The sequence below is a fragment of the Aegilops tauschii genome, chromosome 2 (genome assembly GCF_002575655.3).
Source record: "Aegilops tauschii subsp. strangulata cultivar AL8/78 chromosome 2, Aet v6.0, whole genome shotgun sequence".
Classification (NCBI taxonomy): Eukaryota; Viridiplantae; Streptophyta; class Magnoliopsida; order Poales; family Poaceae; genus Aegilops; species Aegilops tauschii.
Genome location: NC_053036.3, coordinates 630,500,187 through 630,523,068, shown reverse-complemented (window position 1 = coordinate 630,523,068; position 22,882 = coordinate 630,500,187). Strand labels below are relative to the sequence as shown.

The following is a 22,882-nucleotide window of genomic DNA, read 5'->3' as shown; positions in this document are numbered from 1 at the left end:
GTATTACCTGGAGGAGGGGGTCCGGGGCAGTGGCCTCAGCGCCTTCTTCTCCTATCGCGGCGACGGGGCCGAAGCCGGCGGCTCCGATTTCAGGAGGGGGCTCGGGGCAGGTGGCCTTGGCTCCCTCTTCCCTTGGGATGCCTAGGGTGGTTGCACCTCTTGTGGCGCCGGCGAGTCCCTCTAGCCAGAGGGCCGGGGTGGGAGGGGAGTACGGGCAGGCGGCCCATACACTTCCCTCCCCTGGTTCGCCTACGACTCAGTGCCGCGATGTGCGGCCGATGTCGGTGGCGCCGTGGAGTTCCCCGCTGCCGCTTTCGGGCGCTCCTGCTGTTTCGTCCACGGTGGTTGACCTGTTGGGTGCTGGGGGTGAGGCAGGAGGCCCCACTCCAAGCAGGGTCACTCGGGAGAAGGTTATTGCGTTTGGAGGGATTCCGGATCCAGTCTCTGCGGGGCGACGGATGAGCTGCCATCTGCAGGATCATCCGGAGGTTGATGACATGCAGCAGCGGTGCGCCATGAGGGCGGCCAAGCTTCGTGACGTTGAGGTCACTACTGGTATGTCGGTCAATACCTCTAATTCCATTCTGCATTTTTCAAATGATGAGATTATTAATAATGCAAACCTTTTAGGAGTTTCACTAGGTAGCACTGATAGTGAAATTTCAAATTCCATTAATGATATCCTGGATTTGGAGGCGGAGCGCGCTTTAGAAATGATTCGAAACTTAGCGGCGGTTAAACCAATGAATGAATCCGATATTGATGCATTGGGGGTCAGGGTGCTCGATAATTTTTGTGTGGATCTTGCATTATCCCTTCCTGAGTCTGAGGAGGAGGATGATCCCTTTGAGGCTAGAGTAGTTAGGTCCACAGAACCCGGTTGTGAGGACCAGCTGGTGGATCAGAACAAACCTAAAGGCAAGTGGAAGCGGAAGATTTACGCGGCTTCGGCGGTGCGTAGGAGTGCTAGGATCCGTACTACTAAAAAATTTCATGACGAAATATGAAGGGAATCTTTTGGAATAGCAGAGGTCTGAAAGACTTGGCTAAAAGAAGGTTTCTTGCTGAGGCGTCTATCGAGCATAGGCTAGATTTTATTGCATTGTCAGAAACTGGTAGAGATAATTTTTCGCCATAGTTTCTTAATACACTTTCGGGAGGTATTGATTTTGATTGGCATTGTCTGCCTCCGAGAGGAAGATCGGGTGGGATCTTACTCGGAGTTAGATGCGATTCGCTCGAAGTCCTAAGTGTGGTGATGGGAGACTTCGCTGTCAAGTTTCGGGTGCGGTCGAAGGCCGATGGCTTCAATTGGGCTCTGGTGGCGGTATATGGTGCCGCGCAGCCCGAACTCAAACCTGAGTTCTTGGCAGATCTTGTTCCGATTTGCGGCTCTGAGCAGCTACCAATCCTGGTTGGGGGTGATTTCAACATTATTAGAAGGCGAGAGGAAAAGAACAATGATAATTTCAACGGGAGGTGGTCGTTTATGTTTAATACCATTATTGAAAGCTTGGATCTGAGAGAGATAGAGCTTTCGGGTAGAAAATTCACCTGGGCCAATGCGTTGCCAAATCCGACGTTTGAAAAGTTGGATAGAGTCCTAGCTAGCGTCGAATGGGAGCAGAAGTTCCCCTTCGTAACGGTGCAGGCACTTCCGCGTGGTATTTCAGACCACACGCCTTTATTTGTGGATTCTGATGAGGCAACCCACTTAGGAAACAAAAACTCGTTTTTGTTCGAACTGGCTTGGTTTGAACGAGAAGGCTTCTTAGATCTCATAGCCAGGGAATGGGCTAAGGATGCAGGAGGCAGGACTGCGCTTGAGCGTTGGCAGAATAAGATAAGGCACCTGAGAAGTTTGCTACGTGGGTGGGCTTAGCATCTTAGTGGGATTTATAAGGTCGAAAAGGAAAGGCTTCTTACCCTTATTCAGTCCCTAGATGTAAAAGCTGAATCCATGGTTCTGCCGGCCACGGAGCTTCATGCTAAGCTTGAGGTGGAGATGAGATTGAAAGAGCTTCTCCGTGAAGAGGAATTAAAGTGGGCGCTGCGGGCTAAGGTTCGCCGAGTTGTCCAGGGGGACGCAAACATTCAATTCTTTCACATGATCGCCAATGGCAAGCATAGAAAGAAGAGTATCTTTCAGCTTGAACAAGATGAAGGAACGATCTTAGGACAGGAGAACCTAAAACTATACATTACCGAATACTACAAGCAGTTGTTTGGGCCTCCAGAGGATAACTGTGTATCTCTGGATGAGTCTAGGATTGAGGATGTTCCTCAACTTGCTGCTGATGAGAATGATATTTTGACAGCCCCTTTCTCCGAGAAAGAGGTGTTTGAGGCCATTTCGCAAATGAAAAATAATAAGGCTCCAGGCCCGGATGGATTTCCGGCGGAGTTTTATAAAAAATGCTGGCATATTATTAAGGGGGATTTATTACCAATGTTCCATGATCTTTTCTCTGGACAGCTTCAGTTATTTCACCTAAATTTTGGAACGATAACCCTGCTTCCTAAGAAAACAGAGTCTGTGAGAATTGAGCAGTTCAGGCCCATCTGTCTTCTTAATGTTAGTTTCAAAATCTTTACCAAGGTTGGGACTAATAGGCTCACGCCGATTGCGCATTCTGTCGTGCAGCACTCCCAAACCGCTTTCATGCCGGACAAAAACATCCTAGAAGGGGTTGTGGTCCTTCATGAAACGCTCCACGAGATTCACACGAAAAAACACTACTAGGGAAAAGCCTATACACATAATCTTACCAGCAACGCGCTTTAAAATAAGGTGCTGCTCCTACGTAGCAGTAGCGCGCGCAAACATAACTCGCTGCTGAAATAAATATAACAGTAGCGCGCCCGCTCTAAGATGCGCTACTGCTATAATTCCCACGAGGCCGCCGCGAGGCTAGTTCTAGCAGCAGCGCGTTATCACGAAGAGCGCTACTGCTACGGATCATAGTAGCAGCGCATTTCATCAATAAGCGCTACTGCTAAGTTTACTACAAAAATTTAGTCCCACCTCGCTCCGTGAAGAGAGTTTCTACCATCATAAATATGTTACTTCTCAAACTTTGACAAGCACTTGGTCTTCATTGAACTCTATGTATAGAATTTGTGGCTGCAATATGAGTCTTCACCGGTTCACTCATATTGACAAAACAGATTGTACACAAAAAGATCGTTGATGGTCAATGTATTTTTGAAGTCTATTTTTACATGTTGACACATAGCAGTAGCGCTTTCTTTGTGAAAGGCGCTACTGCTAGGTAGTTTAGCAGTAGCGCCTTTCTCTATAGCGCGCTACTGCTAAGCCATTCCATCTCCCACCCCCCCCCTCCTCTATCCGATCCACTCACACTCACACACTCACTGGATCTCCCCCTCAACCCCCCGCACCGGGGTCCTCCCCCGTCGCTCCTCCTCCCTCTGCGCCGCCGTCACCTCCTCCTCCTTGCTGGACTCGGTACCGTCCTCCTCCTCCGTCCTCCCTCCACTCGCCGCTGGCCGGCCCCTCCTCGCTCCGCCTTCCTCCTCTGTCCTCCCTCCACTCGCCGCCGGCCGGCCCCTCCTCGCTCCGCCTTCCTCCTCCGTCCTACTCCCTTCTCCCTCCTCGAGTCGCCCCTCCTTCTCCCTCCTCCCTGCTACATTTTGATTTAGTAGGCTAGTTCATATGCAACATTTTGATTTAGTTGATTTAGTAGGCTAGTTGATTTAGTTGATTTAGTATGCACCATTTTATTGTTATTTTTTCTGTACATGGATAGGTAGATGCTTTTGTTTTTTTGTAATAAATTATTTTGTGGCAAAATGTAGGTGGTACCTTGTCATCTAATATGTTACTAGATCTTAGGATTATAATTGTCCATCAAATTGCTTCTCGCGGAAGAACCAAAAATATCACATGCTACTGTTTTTCTTTCTTGTGAAGTGGATCGTTAATCCTTTACGTCGATGCAAGTTTTGACACTAAATCTAGATGACTCTAAGTCTCGGTCTAGATACATATTGAAAGTGGGAGCAATTAGCTAGAGTAGCTCTGTGCAGAGCATTGTAGACATAGAAATTTGCAAAATACTTACCGATCTGAATGTGACAGACCCGTTGACTAAAATTATCTCACAATCAAAACATGATCACACCTTAGTACTCTTTTGGTGTTAATCACATAGCGATGTGAACTAGATTATTGACTCTAGTAAACCCTTTGACTGTTGGTCACATAGAGATGTGAACTATGGGTGGTAATCACATGGTAATGTGAATTTTTGATGTTAAATCACATGGCGATGTGAACTAGATTATTGACTCTAGTGCAAGTGGGAGACTGAAGGAAATATGCCCTAGAGGCAATTATAAAGTATTATTTATTTCCTTATATCATGATAAATGTTTATTATTCATGCTAGAATTGTATTAACCGGAAACATAATACATGTGTGAATACATAGACAAACAGAGTGTCACTAGTATGCCTCTACTTGACTAGCTCGTTAATCAAAGATGGTTATGTTTCCTAGCCATAGACATGAGTTGTCATTTGATTAACGGGATCACCTCATTAGGAGAATGACGTGATTGACTTGACCCATTCCGTTAGCTTAGCACCCGATCGTTTAGTATGTTGCTATTGCTTTCTTCATGACTTATACATGTTCCTATGACTATGAGATTATGCAACTCCCGTTTACCGGAGGAACACTTTGTGTGCTACCAAACGTCACAACGTAAATGGGTGATTATAAAGGTGCTCTACAGGTGTCTCCAAAGGTACTTGTTGGGTTGGCGTATTTCGAGATTAGGATTTGTCACTCCGATTGTCGGAGAGGTATCTCTGGGCCCACTCGGTAATGCACATCACTATAAGCCTTGCAAGCATTGTGACTAATGAGTTAGTTGCGGGATGATGTGTTACGGAACGAGTAAAGAGACTTGCCAGTAACGAGATTGAACTAGGTACCGAGATACCGACGATCAAATCTCGGGCAAGTAACATACCGGTGACAAAGGGAATAACGTATGTTGTTATGCGGTCTGACCGATAAAGATCTTCGTAGAATATGTGGGAGCCAATATGGGCATCCAGGTCCCGCTATTGGTTATTGACCGGAGACATGTCTCGGTCATGTCTACATAGTTCTCGAACCCGTAGGGTCCGCACGCTTAACGTTACGATGACAGTTTTATTGAGTTTTGATGTACCGAAGTAGTTCGGAGTCCCGGATGAGATCGGGGATATGACGAGGAGTCTCGGAATGGTCGAGACGTAAAAATCGATATATTGGACAACTATATTCGGACTTCGGAAAGGTTCCGAGTGATTCGAGTATTTTTCGGAGTACCGGAGAGTTACGGGAATTCGTATGGGGCCTTAATGGGCCATACGGGAAAGGAGAGAAAGGCCTCAAAAGGTGGCCGCACCCCTCCCCATGGTCTGGTCCCAATTGGACTAGGGAAGGGGGGGCGCACCCTTCCTTCTTTCTCCTTCCCCCTTCCCTTCTCCTACTCCCACAAGGAAAGGAGGAGTCCTACTCCCGGTGGGAGTAGGACTCCCCCCTATGGCGCGCCTCTCCCCTTGGCCGGCTGCCTCCCCCTTGCTCCTTTATACACGGGGGCAGGGGGGCACCCCAGAGACACAACAATTGATCCTTGAGATCTCTTAGCCGTGTGCGGTGCCCCCCTCCACCATATTACACCTCGATAATACTGTTGCGGAGCTTAGGCGAAGCCCTGCGTCGGTGGAACATCATCAGCGTCACCACGCTGTCGTGCTGACGAAACTCTCCCTCAACACTCGGCTGGATCGGAGTTCGAGGGACGTCATCGAGCTGAACGTGTGTAGAACTCGGAGGTGCCGTGCGTTCGGTACTTGATCGGTCGGATCGTGAAGACGTACGACTACATCAACCGCGTTGTGATAACGCTTCCGCTTTCGGTCTACGAGGGTACGTGGACAACACTCTCCCCTCTCGTTGCTATGCATCACCATGATCTTGCGTGTGCGTAGGAATTTTTTTTGAAATTACTACGTTCCCCATTAGTGGCATCCGAGCCAGGTTTTATGTGTTGATGCTATGCACGAGTAGAACACAAGTGAGTTGTGGGCGATATAAGTCATACTGCTTACCAGCATGTCATACTTTGGTTCAGCGGTATTGTGAGATGAAGCGGCCCGAACCGACATTACGCGTACGCTTACGCGAGACTGGTTTCACCATTGCGAGCACTCGTTGCTTAAAGGTGACCGGCGGGTGTCTGTCTCTCTCACTTTAGTTGAACCGAGTGTGGCTACGCCCGGTCCTTGCGAAGGTTAAAACAGCACAAACTTGACAAACTATCGTTGTTGTTTTGATGCGTAGGTAAGAACGGTTCTTGCTAAGCCCGTAGCAGCCACGTAAAACTTGCAACAACAAAGTAGAGGACGTCTAACTTGTTTTTGCAGGGCATGTTGTGATGTGATATGGTCAAGACATGATGTGATATAATTTGTTGTATGAGATGATCATGTTTTGTAACCGAGTTATCGGCAACTGGCAGGAGCCATATGGTTGTCGCTTTATTGTATGAATTGCAATCGCCATGTAATAGTTTTACTTTATCACTAAGCGGTAGCGATAGTCGTAAAAGCAATAAGTTGGCGAGACGACAACGATACTACGATGGAGATCAAGGTGTCGCGCAGGTGACGATGGTGATCATAACGGTGCTTCGGAGATGGAGATCACGAGCACGGTGCTTCGAAGATGGAGATCACAAGCACAAGATGATGATGGCCATATCATATCACTTATATTGATTGCATGTGATGTTAATCCTTTATGCATCTTATCTTGCTTTGATTGACGGTAGCATTATAAGATGATCTCTCACTAAAATTTCAAGATAAAAGTGTTCTCCCTGAGTATGCACCGTTGCGAAAGTTCTTCATGCTGAGACACCACGTGATGATCGGGTGTGATAGGCTCTACGTTCAAATACAACAGGTGCAAAACAGTTGCGCACGCGGAATACTCAGGTTAAACTTGACGATCCTAGCATATAACAGATACGGCCTCGGAACACGGAGACCGAAAGGTCGAGCGTGAATCATATAGTAGATATGATCAACATAGTGATGTTCACCATTGAAACTACTCCATCTCACGTGATGATCGGACATGGTTTAGTTGATATGGATCACGTGATCACTTAGAGGATTAGAGGGATGTCTATCTAAGTGGGAGTTCTTAAGTAATATGATTAATTGAACTTAAATTTATCATGAACTTAGTCCTGATAGTATTTTGCAAATTATGTTAATAGATCAATAGCTCGCGTTGTTGCTTCCCTGTGTTTATTTTTGATATGTTCCTAGAGAAAAAATTATGTTGAAAGATGTTAGTAGAAAAGATGCGGATTGGATCCGTGATCTGAGGATTATCCTCATTGCTGCACAGAAAAATTATGTCCTTGATGCACCGCTAGGTGACAGACCTATTGCAGGAGCAGATGCAGACGTTATGAACGTTTGGCTAGCTCAATATGATGACTACTTGATAGTTTAGTGCACCATGCTTAACGGCTTAGAATCGGGACTTCAAAGACGTTTTGAACGTCATGGACCATATGAGATGTTCCAGGAGTTGAAGTTAATATTTCAAGCAAATACCCGAGTTGAGAGATATGAAGTCTCCAACAAGTTCTATAGCTAAAAGATGGAGGAGAATCGCTCAACTAGTGAGCATGTGCTCAGATTGTCTGGGTACTACAATCGCTTGAATCAAGTGGGAGTTAATCTTCCAGATAAAATAGTGATTGACAGAATTCTCTAGTCACCATCACCAAGTTAGTAGAACTTCGTGATGAACTATAGTATGTAAGGGATGACGAAAGTAATTCCCGAGCTCTTCGCGATACTGAAATCGACGAAGGTAGAAATCAAGAAAGAGCATCAAGTGTTGATGGTTAACAAGACCACTAGTTTCAAGAAAAGGGCAAAGGGATAGAAGGGGAACTTCAAGAAGAACGGCAAGCAAGTTGCTGCTCAAGTGAAGAAGCCTAAATCTGGTCCTAAGCCTGAGACTAAGTGCTTCTACTGCAAAGGGACTGGTCACTGGAAGCGGAACTACCCCAACTATTTGGTGGATAAGAAGGATGGCAAAGTGAACAAAGGTATATTGGATATACATGTTATTGATGTGTACTTTACTAGTGTTTATAGCAACCCCTCGGTATTTGATACTGGTTCAGTTGCTAAGAGTAGTAACTCAAAACAGGAGTTGCAGAATAAACAAAGACTAGTAAAAGGAGAGGTGACGATGTGTGTTGGAAGTAGTTTCAAGATTGATATGATCATCATCGCACACTCCCTATACTTTCGGGATTAGTGTTGAAACTAAATAAGTGTTATTTGGTGTTTGCGTTGAGCATGAATATGAGTTGATCATGTTTATTGCAATACGGTTATTCATTTAAGTTAGAGAACAATTGTTGTTCTGTTTACATGAATAAAAACCTTCTATGGTCATACACACCAACGAAAATGGTTTGTTGGATCTCGATCGTAGTGATACACATAATCATAATATTGAAGCCAAAAGATGCAAAGTTAATAATGATAGTGCAAATTATTTGTGGCACTGCCGTTTAGGTCATATTGGTGTAAAGCGCATGAAGAAACTCCATACTGATGGGATTTTGGAATCACTTGATTATGAATCACTTGATACTTGTGAACCGTGCCTCATGGGCAAGATGACTAAAACGCCGTTCTCCGGAAGTATGGAGAGAGCAACAGATTTGTTGGAAGTCATACATACAGATGTATGTGGTCCAATGAATATTGAGGCTCGTGGCGGATATCGTTATTTTCTCACCTTCACAGATGATTTGAGCAGATATGGGTATATCTACTTAATGAAACATAAGTCTGAAACATTTGAAAAGTTTATATAATTTCAGAGTGAAGTGGAAAATCATCGTAACAAAAAAAATAAAGTTTCTACGATCTGATCGTAGAGAAGAGTATTTGAGTTACAAGTTTGGCCTTCAGTTAAAACAATGTGAAATAGTTTCACTACTCACGCCACCTGGAACACCACGGTGTAATGGTGTGTCCGAACGTTGTAATCGTACTTTATTAGATATGGTGCGATATATGATGTATTTTACCGATCTACCACTATCGTTTTGGGGTTATGCATTAGAGAAAGCTGCATTCACGTTAAATAGGGCACCATCAAAATCCGTTGAGACGACGCCTTATGAACTGTGGTTTGGCAAGAAACCAAAGTTGTCATTTCTTAAAGTTTGGGGCTGCGGTGCTTATGTGAAGAAACTTCAACCTGATAAGCTCGAACCCAAATCGGAGAAATGTGTCTTCATAGGATACCCAAAGGAGACTGTTGGGTATACCTTCTATCACAGATCCGAAGGCAAAACTTTTGTTGCTAAATTCGGAAATTTTCTAGAGAAGGAGTTTCTCTCGAAAGAAGTGAGTGGGAGGAAAGTAGAACTTGATGAGGTAACTGTACCTGCTCCCTTATTGGAAAGTAGTTCATCGCAGAAACCAGTTTCTGTGACGCCTATACGAATTAGAGAGGAAGTTAATGATGATGATCATGAAACTTCAGATCAAGTTATTACTGAACGTCGTAGGTCAACTAGAGTAAGATCCGCACCAGAGTGGTACGGTAATCCTGTTCTGGAGGTTATGTTACTAGACCATGACGAACCTACGAACTATGAAGAAGCGATGGTGAGCCCAGATTCCGCAAAATGGCTTGAGGCCATGAAATCTGAGATGAGATCCATGTATGAGAACAAAGTATGGACTTTGATTGACTTGCCCAATGATCGGCGAGCCATTGAGATTAAATGGATCTTCAAGAGAAAGACGGACGCTGATAGTAGTGTTACTATCTACAAAGCTACACTTGTCGGAAAAAGGTTTTTGACAAAGTTCAAAGTGTTGAATACGATGAGATTTTCTCACTCGCAGCGATGCTTAAGTCTGTCTGAATCATGTTAGCAATTGCCGCATTTTATGAAATCTGGCAAATGGATAAACAAAACTACATTCCTTAATGGATTTATTAAAAAAGAGTTGTATATGATGCAACCAGAAGGTTTTGCCAATCCTAAAGGTGCTAACAAAATATGCAAGCTCCAGCGATCCATCTATGGACTGGTGCAAGTATCTCGGAGTTGGAATATACGCTTTGATAAGTTGATCAAAGGATATAGTTTTATACAGACTTGCGGTGAAGCCTGTATTTACAAGAAAGTCAGTGGGAGCACTAGAACATTTCTGATAAGTATATGTGAATGACATATTGTTGATCGGAAATAATGTAGAATTATTCTGCAAAGCATAAAGGAGTGTTTGAAAGGAGTTTTTCAAAGAAAGACCTCGGTGAAGCTGCTTACATATTGAGCATCAAGATCTATAGAGATAGATCAAGACGCTTGATAAGTTTTTTCAATGAGTACATACCTTAACAAAGATTTTGAAGTAGTTCAAAATAGAACAGTCAAAGAAAAGAGTTTCTTGCCTGTGTTACATGGTGTGAAATTGAGTAAGACTCAAAGCCCGACCACGGCAGAAGATAGAAAGAGAATGAAAGTCATTCCCTATGCCTTGGCCATAGGTTCTATAAAGTATGCCATGCTGTATACCAGATCTATTGTATACCCTACACTGATTTTGGCAAGGGAGTACAATAGTGATCTAGGAGTAGATCACTGGACAGCGGTCAAAATTATCCTTAGTGGAATAAGGATATGTTTCTCGATTATGGAAGTGACAAAAGGTTCGTCGTAAAGGGTTACGTCGATGCAAGTTTTGACACTAAATCTAGATGACTCTAAGTCTCGGTCTAGATACATATTGAAAGTGGGAGCAATTAGCTAGAGTAGCTCTGTGCGGAGCATTGTAGACATAGAAATTTGCAAAATACTTACCGATCTGAATGTGACAGACCCGTTGACTAAAATTATCTCACAATCAAAACATGATCACACCTTAGTACTCTTTGGGTGTTAATCACATAGCGATGTGAACTAGATTATTGACTCTAGTAAACCCTTTGAGTGTTGGTCACATAGAGATGTGAACTATGGGTGGTAATCACATGGTAATGTGAATTTTTGATGTTAAATCACATGGCGATGTGAACTAGATTATTGACTCTAGTGCAAGTGGGAGACTGAAGGAAATATGCCCTAGAGGCAATTATAAAGTATTATTATTTCCTTATATCATGATAAATGTTTATTATTCATGCTAGAATTGTATTAACCGGAAACATAATACATGTGTGAATACATAGACAAACAGAGTGTCACTAGTATGCCTCTACTTGACTAGCTCGTTAATCAAAGATGGTTATGTTTCCTAGCCATAGACATGAGTTGTCATTTGATTAACGGGATCACCTCATTAGGAGAATGACGTGATTGACTTGACCCATTCCGTTAGCTTAGCACCCGATCGTTTAGTATGTTGCTATTGCTTTCTTCATGACTTATACATGTTCCTATGACTATGAGATTATGCAACTCCCGTTTACCGGAGGAACACTTTGTGTGCTACCAAACGTCACAACGTAAATGGGTGATTATAAAGGTGCTCTACAGGTGTCTCCAAAGGTACTTGTTGGGTTGGCGTATTTCGAGATTAGGATTTGTCACTCCGATTGTCGGAGAGGTATCTCTGGGCCCACTCGGTAATGCACATCACTATAAGCCTTGCAAGCATTGTGACTAATGAGTTAGTTGCGGGATGATGTGTTACGGAACGAGTAAAGAGACTTGCCAGTAACGAGATTGAACTAGGTACCGAGATACCGACGATCAAATCTCGGGCAAGTAACATACCGGTGACAAAGGGAATAACGTATGTTGTTATGCGGTCTGACCGATAAAGATCTTCGTAGAATATGTGGGAGCCAATATGGGCATCCAGGTCCCGCTATTGGTTATTGACCGGAGACATGTCTCGGTCATGTCTACATAGTTCTCGAACCCGTAGGGTCCGCACGCTTAACGTTACGATGACAGTTTTATTGAGTTTTGATGTACCGAAGTAGTTCGGAGTCCCGGATGAGATCGGGGATATGACGAGGAGTCTCGGAATGGTCGAGACGTAAAAATCGATATATTGGACAACTATATTCGGACTTCGGAAAGGTTCCGAGTGATTCGAGTATTTTTCGGAGTACCGGAGAGTTACGGGAATTCATATTGGGCCTTAATGGGCCATACGGGAAAGGAGAGAAAGGCCTCAAAAGGTGGCCGCACCCCTCCCCATGGTCTGTTCCCAATTGGACTAGGGAAGGGGGGGCGCACCCTTCCTTCTTTCTCCTTCTCCCTTCCCTTCTCCTACTCCCACAAGGAAAGGAGGAGTCCTACTCCCGGTGGGAGTAGGACTCCCCCCTATGGCGCGCCTCTCCCCTTGGCCGGCTGCCTCCCCCTTGCTCCTTTATATACGGGGGCAGGGGGGCACCCCAGAGACACAACAATTGATCCTTGAGATCTCTTAGCCGTGTGCGGTGCCCCCCTCCACCATATTACACCTCGATAATACCGTTGCGGAGCTTAGGCGAAGCCCTGCGTCGGTGGAACATCATCATCGTCACCACGCCGTCGTGCTGACGAAACTCTCCCTCAACACTCGGCTGGATCGGAGTTCGAGGGACGTCATCGAGCTGAACGTGTGTAGAACTCGGAGGTGCCGTGCGTTCGGTACTTGATCGGTCGGATCGTGAAGACGTACGACTACATCAACCGCGTTGTGATAACGCTTCCGCTTTCGGTCTACGAGGGTACGTGGACAACACTCTCCCCTCTCGTTGCTATGCATCACCATGATCTTGCGTGTGCGTAGGAATTTTTTTTGAAATTACTACGTTCCCCATCAATGTTATTCTTACAAATGCAAATTATCCGATGAAATACTTAGTGTAGAGTCCAATGATATGGTATGTTGTGTGGAATCTAGTCGATGATATGTTTTAGTGTAGAGTTCGATCACATGCTTATTAGTGTAGAATCTAAGGAACTATTAATAGTGCAGATAATCCATATATACTTATCTGCAAGAGTATGTGCGAGGCTATTTATTAATTGATATGTTTTTCTTATTCAGAAATTGGCAAAGAGCCTATCTGTGAGTTATGGTATCGAGCCTGATGAAGAAGGCTCAGCTGGACTACGCCTTACTGCAAGGGGCTCCGTCACAACCTGTACTTGCCGCGTGGACACGGACGGTCGCACACACTTAAACTCGGTTGGGTGGAAGAAATTCCTCGATGGCAAGAATCTTCGTGTTGGACAGGCCATCCTAATTACTATCAGGAACACCAACCACCCAGGCTTGAGGATGATGATTGTCTTCGATATCATCTAGAACTACATATATGTGTGTGGCTATATCATCTAGAACTACATATGATGATCGTCGTCGATATCATCTAGAACTACATATGATGATCGTCGTTGATATGACCTTGTACTGCTTGAGGATGCATGTTGACTATGCATGAAATTGTTATCTAGTACTCCCTTCGTTCCAAATTACTCGTCGTAACCACGACGAGTAATTTGGAACGAAGGGAGTACTACCTAGTACTTATAATGGTTTATGAATTTGATATCTAGTAGTACCTAGTATCTGAAAATTGCAGTTTATTGAAACCGAAAGGGAAAGGGGTACAATGGGAAAATGATGAAAGATATAGCAGTAGCGAGGGACAACGAAATTGCTACAACTAACTAATAGTAGCGCGTTCCGCAAAAGCGCTGCTGATATCGTCAATAGTAGTAGTGCAGGTGCGGACCGCGCTACTACTACAAGTTAGCTGTAGCGCCTGATTAGTAGCGCGGCCACCCGCGCTGCTGCTAGCCTCAAAACCCGCGCTACTACTAGGGTTTTCCGTAGTAGTGAAACTAGATGGAGTTGTTTTTAAGGTGGACTTCGAGAAAGCGTACGATAAAGTCAAATGGCCTTTCTTTCAACAGGCCTTACGTATGAAGGGTTTTGATGAAGCCTGGCGACGCCAGGTAGAATCTTTCACGCAAAAAGGGAGTGTTGGAATTAAAGTGAATGACGACATAGGTCATTATTTCCAGACACATAAGGACCTGAGACAGGGTGATCCGATGTCTCCTATTTTGTTCAACATTGTGGTTGATATGTTGGCAATTCTGATAGGAAGGGCTAAGGAGGCTGGTCAGGTGGATGGCTTGGTGCCTCATCTAGTTGATGGAGGTGTGTCTATCCTATAGTACACTGATGATACGTTCATCTTTATGGAGCACGACTTGGCAAAAGCGAGAAATATGAAGCTGGTGTTATGCTTATTTGTACAATTGACCGGGTTGAAGATTAACTTTCATAAAAGCGACTTGTTCTGTTTTGGTAGAGCCAACGAGGAACAAGAGGCTTATAGGCAATTGTTTGGATGCGAATTGGGGTCTTTACCTTTCACGTACCTAGGTATACCCATTCACCACCGTAAGCTCACAAACAGAGAATGGAAGTGTATCGAGGATCGGTTTGAGACGAAACTGAGTTGCTGGAAGGGCAAGCTCATGTCATACGGAGGACGTTTGATTCTTATTAATTCGGTGCTCACGAGTATGCCTATGTTTCTCTTGTCTTTCTTCGAAGTCCCAGTTGGTGTTAGGAAGAGACTGGACTTCTATCGATCTCGATTCTTCTGGCAAAGCGATGAACTAAAAAGAAAATACAGACTCGCCAAATGGGATATCATTTGTCGACCAAAAGACCAAGGGGGTCTTGGCATTGAAAATCTTGAAGTCAAGAACAGATGCCTTCTCAGCAAGTGGCTATATAAGTTATCAGTTGAGACTGATGCCACGTGGGCGCAGATTCTCCGTAGTAAGTATCTGCAGTCCAAAACTTTGTCCCAGGTGACAGTGAGACCGACGGACTCGCCTTCCTGGAAGGGGCTCATGAGAGTCAAATCAGCCTTTTTCAATAGGACAAAGTTTATTATCGACAATGGTACTACCACGCGTTTCTGGAAGGATACCTGGCTTGGGGAGACACCACTGGCACTTCAGTACCCGTCCCTATATAGTATTGTTCAACGACGTGATGCTTATGTTGCAACGATACTTCAGTCCATTCCCCTTAATATTCATTTTAGGAGAACGCTTGCCGGCAATCGTTGGGAAGCGTGGCTCCATTTAGTGAGTAGACTGATGGAGGTGCAGCTATCTCATCAGCCCGATCAGTTGCGCTGGAAGCTCACTAGGTCTGGAGAGTTCACAGTTAAATCGATGTATATCGATGTTATCAACTCTAGCGTCATTCCTAGTTCCGAAAATGTTTGGAAAGTCAAAGTTCCTTTAAAAATTAAGGTGTTTAGGTGGTTCGTACATAAACAAGTCATATTAACAAAATATAACTTGGTAAAGCGCAACTGGACAGGATCTGCTAGGTGTAGTTTTTGTGATCGGGATGAAACTATCAAACACCTTTTTCTTGATTGCCCGTTGGCCAAAGTGTTGTGGCAGACGGTGCACATTGCCTTTAACATTATTCCTCCGAATTCTGTCAGCGCGTTATTTGAAACGTGGCTTTCTGGGATAGAGTCCGAAACAGCTAGACACATTCGCGTAGGAGTATGTGCTTTATTGTGGGCAATTTGAAACTGTAGAAATGATTTGGTTTTTAACAGAACAACAAATATTCATTTTTTGCAGGTTATCTTCCGAGTCACAGCGTTGATCCGTATGTGGTCGTTACTCACTCCGACGGAGGTCAGGGTGCGTTTGGTTACTGGATCTATCCGGTGGGAGATGGTAGCGCGGGATATCTCCAACCGGTTTGGATGGCGGTCATGTAATAGGATAGCCAATTAGTTTTCCTATCTTTATTTTGCTAGCCGGTTGTGGCCTTTTGGCTTTTGTGTTTTTGGCACTGTGGCTCTTTGTGAGCTAGCCACTACTTTGGTTTCAGACTTTAAGACCTTGTTGAATCTATTTGCTTATAAAGGTGACCGTATGCATCGTTCTGATGCAGAGGCAGGGGAATCCCCCCTTTTCAAAAAAAAGTAACTTCAGGAAAAAGTGGTGGTTCTTTATGTTTCATGTAATAAGGAGGGGGGAAGGGGCAGTGGTCTGTTATGTTCCTTTTGCCTATGTACTATGTTCAATGGTGCATAGGGCCAGAGGAAGTTATGCGTTCCTGTAGCGCGTAAAGTGGTGGTGAGAGAAGGGTGTGTTTTGGTTGTATCAAATACTATCAGGTTTCATTAATGAAATCGGGGTAAAGGATCCCTTTCTTTCAAAAAAAAAAAATTGGACACTACAGCCGGTAAATAAGTTCATAGAGTAAAATGCACTCGCACTCAGTGGTCAATCAAGTTCTGGTTTGGGCGCGACCCTGAATAACAAACCCCAAACGGGACAGAGCGAGATTGCTAGAAACAGGCAGATTCACAGCGGGTTGATGAAGCTTACCGTTACTGGGAGGGAAGTCCGCGCGCCGGCTCGAGAAAAGCTGCTGCTGCTACCGTACACACGGTCGCAGTCCACACCGGCCCGGGTGCACGGGCACCGACAGGCGCGCCGCCCGGCGCCGTCCTCCATTGCGCGCCGCTTGCGGATCCTTCGCAACCGCTTTGAGAAGCTTCACAACCTACAGATGCAGCTCAGAAAATGACACAAAACTGGAGAAAGCCTGGGAGAGATACGGGCCAGAGAATGAACCCAGGAGGCCCAAATCGACAGGCGGCATGCTGCTAAAACTGCTCCAAAACTGTTAAATACACATCGGCAATCTGTCCTCTCTCTCTCTTTACTTTCTGCCTTGTGCCAGAGATCTAGCTCTGACGTACACCGCTTATGTAAAAGGCATGGGATTTGGAAGCTGTATGTTCGCGACGAGCTTCTGTCCGACAAGGCAGTTATCGTAACAAGGTTTTTTAACATGCTCCCTTCTACCTCCCATTTTCCCATGAGAGATAAGTGTATAAAATAGATCTGAACTGTTGATTCAATTAACTAGTGGGTTTGATTAACTCTTATCTTCTTACCTTTCGATGTGGAAAAAGAGGGTAAGAGGGAGTATGTTAAAAGTACTCGTTAGTAACAGGAAAGAATGCATATTGAAGTCCAAACAAGCCAATTAATGCACACATAGTGATGTGACAGAATAAAATACAACCACAATTCGTTTTTGAAAAGAAAAAAGATACAAACCACGCTAGCTGAGCTGACACAGCTGCAGCTTACACAAAGTTCATCGACCAACATTACAAAAGCATAACGGGCGAATATAATAAGTTAACTGAAGTAATTAAGCAGAAACATTTTTGCATTGCATACACGCCCGCCCGAGAGGATGAAGAAACAGGTGCTGCTCAAATCATGAGATGGACGACGCCCTTTGTGCCGGTTGGGCAATCCCACGCGCGGAAAGAGATCGACTGACCATCCTTCTACGGTGGTCCACCAGCTTGCTCTATGTCTAGTGCCACTTCAATCCCGTGAGAGGTACTCTGCAAACCATGTGAGCATTATGCACAAGGAAAAGTATACTGTATAATCGGAGATTCCTATTTGGAAGTACAATGTTACTCATATACTACTACAGTATATTGTAAAGTAGTTACCTGTTGCCCTACAGATCGTGACCGCACACTTGGTCCGTGAGACGTAGTCTGCACATGAACCGCACATGTCAGCAACTCAGCATTATGCACAAGGAAAGTTCAATATATAATGGTCAAAGTACTTACCGGCTCTTCGCTAATGGTCCCCAGGCTCGTACATACATCTGCTCATTGTAATCCCGAAGGAATTCAAAGGCGTAGAGAGGCTCTTCTGGCGGTATCATATTCATCGACTCATTCTCATGAACTGAAACCAACCTTTCTCGCGTGTCTCCAAGAAGAGGTGCCAAGAGTTTGAGCTCCCTTCCAACATCTCCAAGACAGTGATGCATCATGAGGTACCCAACCACGGTGAGAAGCTCGACTTCATTGCCGAGCTGTCGCGCGTGCAGCTCCATGGGGCACTTACCAGCAGCATAGATGAGCAGCCTCGCCCACACCTCCTTTATCTCCTCCAGCGATCCCATGGAAGGCGGTTCTTTGAAGGGAGTTCTCATTCGAATATTGGCGTTGAATTTTGCATTTGTATACTTCTCTAGAATCTCTGCCTTCTCCAAGTTGTCATGATTGCCCCTCACCCATTCCGTGAATATGGACTCGAGATCCTGCGCAGCACTCCCGACCCGCAGCATTGAAGGGTAAACTACCATGAGGTACATGAGGTAGTTTGATAGCTTCCTGCATTCTGCCGCAAGTTTTCTCATCTCATCACTGACACTCCCTCCCACTGCCACTGCCACTGCCACTGCCACTGCCGCAAGTACTTTCATCTCACCACTGCCACTGCCATCTAGTCTGCTTAAATACATCTCTGTGAATACATGTAGACGGAAAAGGGCATGCTCGAAGGGCAGAGTTAGCAAATCCTTTAGTTCCCAGCCAAGATTCAGCTGCTGGGGTCGCTCCCTATAAGGATTATGGTCGGTGTTGAGTAATCCCGCGATATAGCTGATGATGACCCCCTTGTCTCCTTCCACGTCCTTGACGTGCCAAATGTTTCTCCAGTGCTTCTCGAGACCCAGTGATCCAGTCACCTTGGAGAGGAACTTCGGCCTGGATTTCTTGTTCAAGCAATAGTCTGTAAGGTTAAATTGCCTCATGGATGGACTTGACAACCTTTGACTAGGAAAACAACAGGCTAATTTGCCGGACAGCCAACCAAGAAAGTTGGAGCGTGCCCTTGTCCAGGGCGATGCTATCACCATGAAAATAGAATAAACTTCCATAAAGATGGCTGCAACAAACAACGCGTAGGTGATGGCAGCATTTGTTGTTTTGTGGGCATGCAGTTGCTGGTTTACCCAGAAGAGCACAAATGCGACCATCATGGCTACAAGGGCAAAACACCGGAACATACTGCCTTTCCATTTTTGCAGCACCGTGACCTTGGTGTATAGCATATCGTAAATCATGCCAAGCTCCGTCAGAACGAACTTGACCTTTGCTTCTGTTTGCTCAGTCTCTGCAAAAGCATCCAAAACTTTAATGGCAGCCCCAGATCCCAGCTGTACCAGTGTCCGTCCAACAAGCAATCCTCTACAGCAAAGAGCAGAGCTAAGAGCACGAGATGCCACATCATCATCTCTAGGTGGAGACAACTGTCTGATGGTGGGCCGGTGGCTAGGCCCCTCCATGGGCTTGGTTGGATCGTCCATCTTTGTGCGGCAGTCGAGGCTGTCCCGGCTGCCTCTCTCGAGTGCCCGTATCCTCTCCCCATACTTGATTATCCCGGCAATAAATAGGGGTACCGCAATGGCTAGCAACTTCGAGTTGAGTAAGTCGAACGACTTCCAAAATACGTACAAGGCTAGACTGAGCTGGACCAAGAGGTTGATCACTTGCCTCATCCATAGATCATTGTCCTCGATGGAGAATGCAGTGATGGTGTCCTGGCCTCCGAGGTGTAGAAGGAGAAAAGGTGCCCAGAGGAAGGGCAGCGTCAGCGTGTGACGATCCTCAGATGACTCGAGGCTTCTTAGTTTGTACTTGTCCTCATACTGGGAGAAGAGGCCAATGGCAGAGGCGGCAACAGCGTAAGACCCCAAATAAGCCAACCACACCAAGAACCTCAACCCAATGACTCTACGCCAACGACGGATGTTGCCGGCGAATAGCAGAAAGAGTTGCAGCGCAAGGCTGGTGAGTACCATTATCTGCACATCCCGCTCATTCCATATTCTTGTCCACAATGGCGTTTCAGATGATTCTGTAGCATTGGTTCCTGTGCAATTAAGTTCCAGTTATAATATACTCCTAGGACGCCGAAATATTAATCCATACCATGCATTCTCAGGAGAGTTCTAATGTTTTTACTAGATGAGTTAGCACAATTTAACTGGAGTTTTCAACAAAATGGTATGAAATCCATACGCATTGTTCTCTCCTACAAAATTATGCAACCGCTTGATCGTTAACTTGGATTTTATTGTGTTGGTTGTAATCTTTACTAAGTACTATATATGTTGGACAGAGTTCGGTCGATGCGTCCAGACTCGAGCTAATCCACCCCTGCCACATGCCACTGCCTCCTCCTGCCCATTCTCCTCCGCTCGTCGCCCATTCCAATCATCGTGGCACTGCCTGCTCATACCCAGCAAGCTTCGTAGTTGTTACATTGAAGTGTTCGATGAAATTGTCGACATGTATTTTTTTACCTTTTTTTCTCTGCGATTCTGGTGCACACTGCGAACCACAAATTGGCATGTGTGTTGTATTTTCAGCAAATGAGCTCTCTTATGGAGTATTGGTTTTTACTAGTCATAATTTAAATAAGTTATTTGGCCGATCTTCGTGTCTATTTACATTATTTGGTTTAGTTGGACCATATTTTATGTTTTAATTTGAATTTAAAAATTACTGATTGAAATGTTATTGGATTGTATGTGGTGGAAACATAAAATTTTATATATATACATAAGTTTCTTCTCCCGGGCTTATCTGCACCCGCGCTCAGAAAACAATTCAAAACAAATACTACAAAAATTCAAAAAAAAAATCAAATATTTTTTGTGTGGTTGATAACTTGATGCGTGAGGTCCGCTCTAAATTTCAACTCATTTGAACATTTGAGCAGCTCTCAGCAAAAGAGACAAATTCAGGGTCTGTAAAAAAGTTTACTGTTCAAGCATTGTTTTGACCAGATTTGTCTTTTTTGCCGAGAGCTGCTCAGATGTCCAAATGAGTTGAAATTTGAAGCGGACCTCAAGCATCAAATTATCTACCAAAAAAATTGGGTTTTTTTGAATTTTTCTAGTATTTGTTTTTTTTCTGAGTGGGAGCAGATGAGCCTGGGAACCGAGTTGGATTTTCGCATAAAAAATGCTCTACTAATAAAGAGACTAAATGAGGAGGCTTCTAAATCAACAGTTAGAGAATCTGTTTGTAGGGATGTACTAGAGATGCTAAAATGGTACTCCCTCCGTCCCACAATATAAGAACGTTTTTGACACTAGTGTAGTGTCAAAAACGTTTTTATATTGCGGGACGGAGGGAGTAGCTCTGTAGCCACCAACCTAGCTAAAATGCAAGAGATATATTGTATGCTAGAGATGGTGTCGAGTTGGCTATAGTAGTCTGAGTCTCTCAAAGGTAATTGTTGAAACTGACTCTCAAGTTCTGGCCTCACTTTGGGAATAAAGGCAAGAAAATAGAGGCATCATATATGTCCACTCTTCAGTCACTTGGTCGAGCTGGGCAGGCACTTCGTGTGTTTTAAGATTATTCATGTAAAAACGGAAGCTAATGTGACAGCCCACTTAACGGCAAAAAAATGTTTTTGAAATGACCCTAAATGTAACTTGATGTCATTCTTTGCTCCATGCTTGCAGCATGATTGTGATCATATTGTTTGATTAATATAAACTTGATGCTTCTAAAAAAAAGATGACGAACTTCCATTACATTGACAGAAAGACATAAAAAAAATTACGAAGTTCAACTCAGAAATCAGTAACACTCTCGCATCAGAGAGATCATACTCAAAGCGGTCGACAACATAAACCAGAATACAAAAACATATGGCGCATTCCCCTAAAAAAAACATGTGGCACGGCAACAACACATTATATACAGTAACAAGATTTTAAGCATACCGAGATTTATAGTAGCACCAAGCATGGTCTGAACAGTACCAAGCCTCCTCATATCAGCCACGGCAACAGCAATCGATCGAGTAGAACGTAGAAGATATAACTGACAAAGTTCCAAAAAGGTAAACATATGCATTAGCAATTAATTACTGAAAATCGTTGCCGCTCATCCATCAGCACATTACTAAAGCAAGCAATGTTGGACCGAAATTAAGGGAAGCAGAGCAATGGCAAAAGGACTAACCTTGAGAAGGCCTGGAGAGAGGAACGATGTGGGGGAGAATGAGCAGCCAACTTGGTATTCAGCTCAAAATATATAGGGGGGGGGGGGGGGGGGGGGGGGGGGTGGGGCATGTGTGCCGCGTAGTTGCTGCGTTACAGGTCAACAACCGCATTATAAAACAGAACTAAGCACCATGCATGGTTCATTAGAACAAAGCTTAATCAAGTAATCAAGTCGCGTACCAGATGATCCCATGTGAAACATAGGGAAGGATTGAAGGATGATGCAAGTGACGCACTGCGCACTCCCAGTGCTGCCGTTGCAGGACTATATTTGGTGGGGTTACGTAGACAAATGGGCGTCAAATAATATATGCTGCACATTGTGCAAATGAGATTGCTTCATATCAAATGACCGTTAGGTAGGCTTACAGAATTGCAGTCCGATGTGGAGGATCTGAGCTACGGGAGGCGGAAGAGAAAGGGGACGGGAAAATCTAACCTATAGGACAGTAGGCGACTAGCTAGCCGGCAAAATGGGTGTAAAGTGTGTGCTTGATCAACAAGGCAGAGACCGCGCCCTGATATCAGGAGTGAACGGAAATATTATTCGAGCAATCACGTGGGAAATGATTGAAACGGCTGTTTTTGAGTCAGAATCTGAAACACAAATCTCGGTCAGAGTCTTGCTTTTGTGAGTGCTTCAGCTTTGCTTGCACCTAGCCCGCGGTTTTGAATGCCAATAATTTGTACTACTATCTTTTCAGGGTCACACTGGTAGAAAAAAGCCCTTTAGTCCCGGTTCGCAACAGCCTTTAGTCCCGGCTGTGCAACCGGGACTAAATATGTGCGACTAAAGACCCCCCTTTAGTCGCGCCTCTTACGGACCGCGACTAAAGGCTTTAGTCCCGGTTCTTGTGGCTGACCGGGACTAAAGGCCCGTCC

At 44.7% G+C, this 22,882-nt stretch overlaps 1 protein-coding gene across 1 annotated transcript; it reads right to left on the bottom strand.

Annotated features, from left to right (window-relative positions):
• Positions 1-17,749: 17,749 nt before the first annotated feature.
• LOC141041382 (uncharacterized) lies at positions 17,750-19,777 on the bottom strand. Its single transcript, XM_073507531.1, has one exon. The coding sequence runs from the start codon at positions 19,775-19,777 to the stop codon at positions 17,750-17,752; it is 2,028 nt and encodes a 675-aa protein (XP_073363632.1).
• Between the last annotated feature and the right edge of the window lie 3,105 nt (positions 19,778-22,882).

Bases quoted from the DNA above. Each gene is read 5' to 3' on its own strand.
- LOC141041382 (XM_073507531.1), bottom strand. From the start codon at position 19,777: ATGGTACTCACCAGCCTTGCGCTGCAACTCTTTCTGCTATTCGCCGGC.